General features: G+C 39.7%; 1 protein-coding gene across 1 annotated transcript in view; it reads right to left on the reverse strand.

The window, feature by feature from the left end:
* Positions 1-7,703: 7,703 nt before the first annotated feature.
* The window catches only part of smad10a (SMAD family member 10a), a 45,985-nt gene continuing 41,195 nt past the window's right edge, over positions 7,704-12,493 (reverse strand). Inside the window, exons 11-12 of the mRNA XM_060904573.1 lie at positions 12,024-12,162; positions 7,704-8,080 (exon numbers count right to left, since the gene is read on the reverse strand). Of these exons, the coding sequence (XP_060760556.1) occupies positions 7,869-8,080; positions 12,024-12,162 (351 nt within the window). The 3' untranslated portion in view covers positions 7,704-7,868. The remainder of the gene's footprint in view (positions 8,081-12,023; positions 12,163-12,493) is intronic.

Genomic DNA, 12,493 nt, shown 5'->3' on the forward strand with positions numbered 1-12,493 from the left:
TTTTGCTGTTTTGTGGATTTTAGCATACATTTCTGTGGCTTGCGGCAATAATATAGAATTGTACATGATCAAAGTTATTCGTGTCATTAGCTAAAGTAGTGAAGGCGAAGGGAACAATTCTTGTGACAAATTGGTTCAACTTATTCACATCTGTAAAATACAGGCCTAGGTGATATCTCTGGGAGTGGTTTTGATGTATTACATGTTGCTTTATTTTTGCATGGTGAGGTTGACATTTACATGGAATTGCCCAAAACAACTTTGATGAGGTACAAAGACAAATATCTGTTACAGTTATTAAAACAGTGACAAAATTATTAACAATGAGCAAAAACCAGCAGGCAAAGGTTTAGTCAGTGATTTTAACCTCCTAAGGCCCAAGCTGTTTTTTTACATGCATTTTTTATTTCTCTTTGCTATTTGGGCATATTAGAACCTGATTAGAATAAAAACTAAGCATCGTCTTTTGATAAGATGTACTTTTAGAGAAAAAGTATGTCCACATATGTGGATTCTTGTTCCGAATTTCTAAAAAGTGCTGTCCACGCATGTGACCGCTAAGCCCTAGGAGGTTAATGAATGTTAGCTAAAGCTAGATATTTTTCAAAATTATTATTATTATTATTAACTCCATCCAATCGTTATCTATAACACTTATCCATCAGGGTCAGGTGGGAAGCTGGAACCAATCGCAGCTGACTTCAGGCAAGAGGCGGGGTTGTTGTTGTTGTTATTATTATTATTAGTAGTAGTAGTATACAAAAAATAAACACAATACAGTAAGAAAAAGAAATGGAAACATGTTAGAATTTTAATCCTAGCGTTTTAAACTCCTAACAGTTGAGCGGAGACGCCTCCTTGTCCTGATTGGTGAATGTAGGTGGTCCACACAGCGTCTTTTCTTCACACATTTCCAGACACGTGGCTCTGCAGAGACCAGCGATTCTCCTCTAAACCATTTTTATTAAAGCTATTAAAGAAACGTGAGGTGAACTTTGCTAAATATCCCTAAACTCTTTCCGATCTGAAAATCACTTACTGCACCTTTAACTGCTTTCTGAATAAGACAGAGGGCCAAATATAATATTTAATGATGTCATTATGAGCATTTTGGTGCTTCAACGAATTATCAGCACATGCCTAATTCACAAAACTACTGACTTTTCCAACATAAATGTAACACAAGAAAGAGAAAGGCACAAATATTATAAAGCCAAAATAATAATAATAAAAGGTAATTGTGGTCTGCGTATGCATACGATCTCGTCTCACCAGTCCATGTCTTAAGTGCATAAACGTTAAACACTTCCGTTATTATGAATGCATAATATATGTGAGCACATACAATACTGTTTTACGTAATACTCACTGTGATGTATTTACAATAGTGTATTTTTATTGAAAAGGATGAACATTCCTACTGTTTATTCCCCTTTCCTGCACAAATCCCACACACCTGGTCCAGCTGTTGAAGATCTTGGTTAGATGAATAAAACGATAAAACTTTTGAAATTAAGAAGGTAGATTTCCAGAAGGTAGATCTGGATTTGGAGGCCATAATCTAAACTTTAATCTCAAGACATATGGTATGATATAGAGGTACAACAGTATAATTAACAGTTATTCCATGAAATCGAGTCGTACATGAGCTGATAGCCAACGAGGCACGTAGCACCGAGTTGTCTGTAATCCATGTACGACGAGATTGAGCGGAATAACTGTTTTATTCTCTCCACATTCACTGGATTTTGAGAAACGTAGCATTTTTATTTTTATTTTTTGCAAATTCGATAAATAAAAACTTTATACAAAGCGTCCGACAAAATCATTTCCGCTCGGAATGTAAACAAACCGGCGAAACGACAGGAGCAATTTGTGAAAAAATGCGCTAATAATAATTCTTGAACAATAAAAACAGATACGTTCTTACAATCAAATCATTTTATTCCATATTTTGTTGCTTTTTTTGTATTTTTTGGGGTTTCGTTTTTGAGTAGAGTTTTTATTTCGTCCTCGGTTGGTTCAGTAACACGCGCCGCCATTTTGTTTTTCTTGTTTTTGTCGGTTGGCAAGCCAACTTAAAGGTGCATTACTGCCACCGACTGGGCTGGAGTGTGGAACAGGATATGGGGGGGGAACTATAATCTTTTAGCTATTTCTGTTTCTTTTAAATACTTGATAAAGTGATATATCTGACTTGATGTGCTCCACCATTTTGTTTTTCTCTACTCACAGTATATGAGCTGATAGCCTAGGAGTACAGTAGCCAATCAGAGTACACGATTGCTCATATCCAGTGACTGTGGATATATCAAGATGATGCATAACGATCAGTGCTTCAGTAGCTATGTTGCTCTTGAGAGTAATAAGTAAGTTATTTGACATTAATTTTACTGTTTTTTTTTAATCAGCAAAAATCTCTTAACATGCAAATTTTCAGATTATGGCTTCACATTTTTGGTGGTGAGTCATATAATGTATCATAATGTGGTATTTTCTCCTTGTTATTCTTGTAGATGTTAGTGTTGAGGATACTCCTGTAAGCTAACACAAGCTTGCATTAGGAAACACTGGCTTAAATCATTTCAAATGTAAATAAATGTCCCAAGCAAAACAAAATAAACGCTTTAAGTCTTTCTGAGAGCTTTCTGGGTGTGTTATGGTTCTATTTCCCCCTTTTTAATAAAAATGACACTGCTGAAGTCAACACTGCAAATAAATGTCCAGTTTTTGGCTTAAAACATAAATCCACCGGGTCCGTGCTAGATTACGATGAGGTATTCTGAGGCTTTGGTGTACACCACATGGCAGATGATTTGCTTACAAACACCATACTGCGGCACCACAAATACCAACACCACCAATTTAAAGCTGAACAATGTTTCGGCATCTTTTCTTTTCTTTTTTGATTTTTTCGTTTATGAAAATAAATGAGCTCGAAGGCTGCATTCGTATGGATCGTCGGACACACTCAGGCCGAGCACAGGAAGTGGAGGTGGCTTCCATACACACACAGGGGAACACAAAGCACGGATATAGTGAGAGTTCTGGTTTTGAGGTCTGTTCTGTTTTCCGTCTGAAGAGAGTTCCTGAACAGTTTGGCCTCAAGGAGCCGGCTTCTGACGTGTGGACATGAGCACACATTTACCAAACCTGCAGAAGTCATATATACGTGTGTGTGTGTGTGTGTGTGTGTGTGTGTGTGTGTGTGTGTGTGTTCTGTATTAGTGAATATTATTCTGCATTATTATTACTATAATTCAACCATGTGCAAATCTGAACCAGTGCACACTCTCAAAAAAGAAAGTACTAAAACTGTACCTTTTCTTTTTCCTGGGTAGGAAGCTTATGTCTACGTCTTCTTAACCTTTAGTGCAACGGAAAAGCTTCGCCCTATCATCTGGAGATCATGAGTGTGAATCTAGGCGATGTAGCTGGGAGTCTAAAACTGTGATAAAATTGTCCGTGCTCTCTGGTTGGGAGGGGCAAACTTTCTCTTCTTGTCAATCACAGCAACACTAGCCAATCATGAGCATCTGTGTGCTCTTGCATGTGGAAGAGGGCGGATAGCACTTTGCTCCAAGTGTGTTATACGGCTCTGTGACGCAGTATGAGCGGCAGTTCAATAAAATGCTTCATGTGTCTCGGAGGAAGGGCGTGTCAGCCTTCACCCTGCCCTGCTGAAAGCATCCTGCAACTCAGAACTCTCAGAGGTCGATGCAGAGTCACGATGTTTTCCGTACGTTGCCATCTTGGTGTGACACAGTTCCATAGTTATGCTAATTAGTTAAAGCTCCTTGCGTTCAGCTGTTTCCTGTTGCCTTAGGGCCATACTGTTTACCTCAAGAGGGAGGAAAATGGTCCCAAAATGGAGAAAAGCGACCCTCAGAACATCAAAATGATCACATCTCGTCCGCATGATACTGTTCTTGCGAGACATCGGAAAATGCCATGCACAATAAAAAATACTGAAAATTTCAGATGACTTTGCAGTCAGTACCTTTAACATTCTGTTATTATCGTCAGCTTTTTCATACAAGTCATTTCGCACGTGCACTAATCAGACCAGAGAGGAAAATGAAAAACATCTGAAAGTTTGTGGAAACGCTTTCCTTTCTAATCTAACTTCTCTCATCAAACCAGTTTCTGGTCCGATGAGCTACCTTTAACTAAATAATTTACATAAATGCATGTGTTCGGATTAGCCGTAACATTACGGAGCTGCTTGACATTTAGAAAACGATGGACTTTTTTTTCATACGTTTTTCAGATTCTGCTGCGGGCGGCGCAGTGGTGTAGTGGTTAGCGCTGTCGCCTCACAGCAAGAAGGTTCCGGGTTCGAGCCCCGGGGCCGGCGAGGGCCTTTCTGTGCGGAGTTTGCATGTTCTCCCCGTGTCCGCGTGGGTTTCCTCCGGGTGCTCCGGTTTCCCCCACAGTCCAAAGACATGCAGGTTAGGTTAACTGGAGACTCTAAATTGACCGTAGGTGTGAATGTGAGTGTGAATGGTTGTCTGTGTCTATGTGTCAGCCCTGTGATGACCTGGCGACTTGTCCAGGGTGTACCCCGCCTTTCGCCCGTAGTCAGCTGGGATAGGCTCCAGCTTGCCTGCGACCCTGTAGAACAGGATAAAGCGGCTAGAGATGATGAGATGAGATGAGATTCTGCTTCAGTATTTTTTCATTAACTTGCCTCTCTCTCTCTCTGCTGAAATACTTTGCTATGCCTATCAACCCCGGTTTATGAACCCTGGTTTAGACCTTAAGGACCACTATTTTACTTTTAATTACTTTAAAAGCACACTACATGCACCTTCCCGGGTAAAAAATACTAAAGGTATACCAGTGACAAGGAAAAGTAGTAGCAGTTTAGTAGCTTTTGATTTCTGAGAGTGTACGGGCAGTAAAGCTATTTCCCTGAACTCAACCCTGTGAAAGCTAGGCATGTGCCGATGTCAAATTCCCATATCACAATAACCGACTAATCATTTATTGCAGTTTATGATATTATCACAATTATCCATTAAAACGAAATGACTCTTTAAAAAAAAAAAACAACAACAGCAACAAAAACTGTTGTTGTCATTTGGTAAACAGAAAGCTGCCTCGTAAATAAATGAGACAAGTTTTACTTTACAAGGTGGCCATCATGCAGCCTACCTAGGCAGCCTCCTCCTGAGTGGAACATAGGGGTCGTCTTCAATATATAACTGATGATCGTCTGTGATATATAACTGATTATCGGCACGTGCCTAGAGGAAACTTGCATTAATCTGAAGATAGGCAGTGCTAAACTAAATACATACATCAATTCTGCAAAATAAGTACATTCCATCCCTATGGAACACCTCCATAGATTGCATTTGGATGAATCCGATGAACTACGTTACAGTACTGTCCTTAACACATCCTGAGCGACTTGCCTTCCTACCTCTTCCCGACAACTGAATCCCCGCCGCCATCTTCAGAGACTTTTATACTCAAAACAAGATCCATCAATAAACTCAAAGTCAATGGACACTTCCTCAACTGTTCCTAGCTTCTTAAAGGAGTTCTAGTTGTCCCTCTCTCTGAGAAAGGAACACCTTTCTACATAGAACCATTAAGGGTTCTCTGAAGGGAAACTAAACTGAAGAATCCTTTACAGTTTTAACCTGAGCGTAGACGTCATGGTATTCTGATGCCATGCGGTTTCTGTTTGGAGCTAAAATGGTTGACGGTTTGTGTACAATTAAATACAAACAACAAAATGTTACAGGGTTTTTTTTTCTCTGAATCATCCAAAAATGTTGTTAAGATTGTATTTCCTGGAGCCAATTTATAAATTCATTACCTCATTCAGCTAGCTAAGTTAGCAAGCTAGCTAATGGCATGCGAGCTTACAGGTACCAGGTAGTCAGAATGCTAACTATTTAAAAGGTCTCATATCATACACTTAACATCAAACTCATTTGTAGCATAATTTTAGTCATAAATAGTCTGTGTTTAGTAATTAATCAGGACACCGGAGGTGAATGTTGGTATTCCTGATGGATTTGGGTTTTAGATACGAAGTACTGTCTAAGCGCGTATTCACACCTACGTTGTTTGGTCCGGACCAAACGAACCAAATTTCCCTTGGTCCGGACCTTTTGGGTTGGTCTGAATACAAACCACCGAACTCTGGTCCGGACCAAACAAGCGGACCGAGACCGAGCTGCAAGGTCGGACTCGGTCCGGACCAAAGGAACCCTGGTGCGGATCTTCTGGAGGTCTGAAAACAGACCAGACCTAATCTGACAGTTTTGCTTTTTTGTACCTCGGGAGCTTCCGTCGTTTGTCGAGCATTATGGGAAACAGAGTCTTGACACTCCACCGCAAAGTGCAAACACTGTTTCGGTTGTCAAGGGTCGTTCAGTCACCAGTGGTAGGCGAGTACAAAAAATGAGTAGGGGGCAAACGTGGGCCGAGGAAGAAACGCGTACCCTTGTGGATATATGGGCAGATGTCCACATATCTGAGCTTTTGGAGAGAACACACAAAAATGCCGACGTGTTTGCTGTATTCAGTGAGAAAATGAAGGAGAAGGGGTTCACGCGCTCCCCAGAACAATGTCAGCTAAAAGTGAAGAAACTCCGTCAGACCTACATTAAAATCAACGACATTCTTTCAAAAAGTGGCAGTACTAGCGACGCAAAAAAGAAATTCATCTATTGCGTGAAGAGCCAGAACTGTCACAACATGATGTGCGCTCATCAGCGCTATCCTCCGTAGCCGCCTTGCCCTTTGTCGTCGTCGTTGATAAATTACTTGTACAACAGCATAGTAATCGCACAATTGTGAAAACAGTAAAAACTGGAAAAAACATATAGCTTTGATGACATTAAAAAGAATAACAGCACGGAAAGCCTCCATGACTACTTTTGAACTTAACGCTTTGTGCGCGTGTCGTCTCTGACCAATAGCTGAACGACCTCAGGGCGCGTGGCTTTGTTGACAGATTTTGGTCCGCTTACTAAAATGTACAGTGTGAAAGCGAACCGCACCAAAATGAAAAAACAAAAAAAACATTTGGTTCGGACCAAAGCAAGTGAACTATCGAACTATCCTGGTCTGAATACACCCTAAGTGGGTCGTGTTCTCTTTGTGTTTACAAGATGATTCACGATCAAAACAGCCCATGTTTATAGGATTCACAACTTTAAAAGTCTCCGATGGCTCTGTGACACAATGATGGCGTGTTTCAGTTAAAGTACCATTGTTTGTTTACGCTAAGTGTGATTAAAGTGTAATTTTAGCCATACACTATCTCTTTTTTTGTCATTTAACAGCACATCTGAGGTAAATGTTGGTATTCCTGATCAGATTATCCTGTTTTCATTGTCACGTCACCTTTACATTGTCTAGACTTAGACCATTTTTTGTTTACACTGTGATTAAAGTGTCATTTTAGCCATACGCTATCTGTTTTTTAGTCATTTAACAGCACATCTGAGGTAAATGTTGGTATTCCTGATCAGATTATTCCATTTTCATTGTCATGTCACCTTTACACTGTATATATAAGACTTAGTCTATATATAAGACTATATAGAGACTTAATAAAGCTAGCTAGCTTTATTGTTAGCCTTAGTTTTCCTCATTGCCTAGCAACATCATCATGTGTTTGACTTTCTAAAATGTTAAAAGTACAAATTCATAAATAACCAAAAAGTTTTTTTGTTGTTTTCAAGGTATGAGGGAAAGTCAACCAGGATGCCTTATGAACAGTACTGAAACGTAGACTTAAACCATGCCTGCTCAGTGTGTGTGTGAGATACGGTCGTGTGTGTGTATGTGTGTGTATGTGTGTGTGTGTATGTGTGTGTGTGTGTGGTTATCTCTCCCTGCTCTCAGTTAGAAGGTCCAGGGTCTGCTAGAGGCATGGTGTGTAGCACCTCATCCAGCAGCTGCAGGGCACGGTGGAGATGCACCTCCACCCAGCAGGGTGTGTGTGTGATGCTGTGGCGCGGGTAATCAGGCCCCCAGCCCTTCACGAAGCTCAGACGCAGGATACACAATCTGCGCAGGTCGTCCACGCCAATCCCTGCGGCTGCTGACAGACCTGCGAATCAGAGCGTGACTCAACAGGAGCCATAAGTCCTTTTGATTTTCACAAATAAGATTCCTTAATTCTGTACCAATAAAAGGCCAAAACATCAATTGTCTCAAACTGCCTACTTTGCGTACCTTACGTCACATGCTTTTTGTCCTTTTTGTTGTTTTACTGGCAAAGGGAGGTTGTACAAAGTATTAAATCCAGGGGTGCTAATAATGGTGGCACAAGTGTTTTTGTTGAAAATAATTATTTCTTGGTGAGGGATTTGTTTTTCTCTGAATAATTAAAGGTTGGATTTTTATCATTCTTTTCAGTGAGATGAAGCGACTTCACCAAAAGGTGGATATTTTCCAACCCTTTTTACTGATCTTTTATATATGTCTTTGTAACACTGTGTAATATTCTCTCTCTCTCTATTTACATATATATATATATATATATATATATATATATATATATATATATATATATGTGCTGTCAAAAATGTCGCGTTATTAACGCGTTAACTTGACTCAATTTTAACGGCGATAATTTTTTTATCGCGAGATTAACGCTCTGTGACATGATGTAGGTTTTTTATAAGCTTTTGAAACTGCCAGGAACTTGGAACAGAGACTTTGCTTAGAAAACCGATAGCAGCTAGACTGTAATGCCACGCCCCGCACAGCCAGAGTCCTCTGCCCCCCCCCAAAGTACTAGCGCGGGCAGGGCGCGCTAGTAGAGATGGGATTTATGGCTCTTTGATGGGATCCGCATCTTTGTGATCCGTTCTTTGAAAAGAGCCGTTCAAAAGACTGGCTAATTTGGCTCTTTTTAAATATTTATTCAGTTTTAAGAAGACAGCGTCTAAAGAAGCCAGATCCCTCTGAACTGTAAACTCAATGCTATCCCAGAAATCCTTCCTGTAATATGCAAATTTGGCCGCCTCTGATTGGACAGCGTGACGCATCAACAGGCAGAAAGTGTAAAAGTACAAAATGTGTTAAGTGAGCTGAAACAGTAAAGATCAGATTCAATGCAATATTTATCAACGAACAACTTAAACTTAATATAATAGTGTACTTTATATTATAATCAAGCATGTCAAGCCTACCGTCACTGTGTAACCTGTCTCTCTTTAGTTGTAGACTAACTCAAACAGTAGATCATTTCACTCATGGTTCTCTTGCTAGCCCCGCGCCGGTGCTCGGCTTAGGTTTCACTTTGCAGTGGCTGTGTCAAGACGTGTTATGCTTTGCAATAAAAAAAAAAAACATTGGTACAAAGCAAGCCCATTCACTTTTTTATGCTGATAAGAGAATTACAATGGTTTTTTATGTGACAAAAATGTGCGATTAAATTGCGATTAATCGCGAGTTAACTATGACTGTCGCGACATTAATCGCGATTAATTATTTTAATCGCTTGACAGCACTAATATATATATGAGAGAGAGAAAATATATTACACGGTGACACAAAGACATGAAGTTGATCTTCGAGTGATGAATGTATATATCACAAGTGAGCGAAGCAATATCTTCACACCACCATTTAATGTTCTTTATATTATATGGACACATCCACAAAAAAATATGCAAGTTGATCAAAATAATTTTAATTTTGGACCGGTTCGCCATTTTGACAATGTGCATCTAATCAGCGGGAAAAAACTAGAATGTCATCAGAGTGAAATATCAGGAATTATTACACATACAGGGGCACTTTTTTTCAATGGAATAAAAACGTGTTCTATTCCCTTCTAGCGGGTTTCATTCAGTTGGTTTGATAGCATGCAATATTGTTAGCGTATCGCTTATCCTGAGTGTATTACGTCACTCTAACCAATGGAGAATGAGCGTTGAATATGGTTTACGATATTGCATGGTTGTCAAGACAACATGACGTCACACGTCAGAGACGTAAAACTGCTGCGCTAGCGAGCGACTGGGACAATTTGTAAACAAACATGGCCGCCGGGTTGCTTCATTAAATATGGAAGATTTTGAGAGAATTTTGAAAGAGAAAGACACGTTGAACCTGAAAGGAATGTGTATGTATGTATTATAATAATAATAATAATAATAATAATGCCTTTTTTTCGTGGTATATCAGATATATTCCAGAGGTGCCAATCATTACGATTTCGCCGTAATCATTACGATTTTCAAAGTAAATTCTGCAATTATGATTTTGGCTCTAATTGTTCCGATATTGAGTTTCTTACATGAGTACATCATAGTTGACCATTCCGCAGGTGGCGCTTCCGCATTTTTTTTTTATACTGATACTACGTACTTTCATTGGTTACAATTGGTAGGTGTTGAATGTCTTGCAGAACAATTTTCTACAAGTATATGACCAAGTTTAAAATATGTATTTTTTTCAATTGTAAAGTGATTTTTTTTTTTTTTTTTTGGGGGGGGGGGCACACGATGGCTGTATAATAATTTTAGATATAAAATTGTTGCAATCATTTGTAATGTGACATGTCAATAATATTACTATAATTTTTGATACAGAAAAATAAAGATGATACTTCCTTCTTTTTTCTAATACATAAAGTTATTAAGCAAATAATGTAATCCGCACTCTCCGTTCGCGTTGGATCATTATGATATGGGATCACTAAAGGTTGGCACCTCTGATATTCCATTCAGCTACTCGTCTTCGACTCGTTCAGTATCATGCTAGCTGAATGGAATATATGTGATATACCACTCAACGCCAGACAATATTATTTAACATATGCTGGGTGCGATTTGCTGGGGGGGATGGTGGGGATCATCCCCCCCTCTGGTTTTTATCTCTGCTGAAAAAAAATCCTCGGGGACAACCCCGTCAATAAAACAAACAAACCAAAAAAAAAGTTGACATGACAGGCATGTTGTGACACAGTTTTCTATGGTCTACATTGCACTCACTTTCAAAATGACCCGAAGTGGCAGCTTTGATGTTCACGAACGTCCCCAGCAAATAGATACATTGTCGATAATAACAATATCTTTGCGTTCTCATAGAACGCAAAGATATTGTTATTATCTACAATGTATCAATGTATCTGCAGGGATGCAAACAGCGCGCCTTTTGGCGGATGCCGCCTTTTTCACGGCCGATTTTTTTTTTTTTTGGGGGGGGGGGGGGGGGGGGCGTTGGAGTGTCTGATTATAATTTCAAAGTAAATTCTGTATTAAAATTACTAAATAAGCAAATCCGTTACAGTCCATGAAACAGGAAGTATAAGGATGAGAAAAAAAACAGTTTAAATCAGAAAGCTGCACACAATGTGAACTGCGCCATCAGAGCAAACTGTTCATTTAGTATTCATGTATTTTAGTGATTTTCGAGTCACTGTCCATTTAATCCGGAGGGAGAGAAACATCACAGCAACGCGACAAGCAATGCGAACTTTGTTGTGTTTGTGTATTTAGTCAGAGAGATAGGAAGATGAATTTACTGTACTATCTCTGGTTTAGTGTTCGTTTTCATTTAGTGTTATTCATTTGATATCATCGGATGTTATTGAGCTGTTAGCCTATTGTTACCTTAATTTTGTGACGTTTCATGATTTAAAAAAAAAAACATCCCCCCTTCTGGTTTTTTGACAAATCACACCCTGAAAATATGTGACTCAGACCTGTGATGTATTTTGTATGAAAAATGCGAGTTTTTCAACACGAGAAGATAAACTTCATATGTTCAAACCAACATGTGATTTTCTTTTTATTATATCGACATATTCACAAACAAAAAGTACCCAAGTTTATCAAAACAATTCATCAATTTCCTCACTAGTGACATATAGAGATTTATGTCATGGTTTTGGTTCTCCATGTCACGGATGGAGCTCGTATGAAAAATACACACACACACACACACACACACACACACACACACACAGTGTGTCCGAACCTTTGACTGATGGTGTATATTAAGCCCATGTGAAGTTTTGTTACAGTGCTTGTACTCACTGATTGCAGGAGCGATGCCCCCGACGCTCCCTGGACCCGGAATGTTCCCTGCCACGGCGGCTGCTTGAGCCGCTGCTGCTGCCTGAGCCGTGGCCGCCTGCTGCTGCATCTGCCGATGGCACTGACGCAAATCAAACACCTACACGGACATAAAATAACACATTGTCACACACCCTGCGAACATCTGCTCCCATTCTACACAGCAAAAGGAACCATAATATTCTGTTCACTGGAGGCAATTTCTGTTCCACTGATTTTACTGTAATAAACATCTCATCTCATCTCATTATCTCTAGCCGCTTTATCCTTCTACAGGGTCGCAGGCAAGCTGGAGCCTATCCCAGCTGACTATGGGCAAAAGGTGGGGTACACCCTGGACAAGTCGCCAGGTCATCACAGGGCTGACACATAGACACAGACAACCATTCACACTCACATTCACACCTACGGACAATTTAGAGTCACCAGTT

The sequence above is a fragment of the Neoarius graeffei genome, chromosome 22, assembly GCF_027579695.1.
Source record: "Neoarius graeffei isolate fNeoGra1 chromosome 22, fNeoGra1.pri, whole genome shotgun sequence".
Classification (NCBI taxonomy): domain Eukaryota; kingdom Metazoa; phylum Chordata; class Actinopteri; order Siluriformes; family Ariidae; genus Neoarius; species Neoarius graeffei.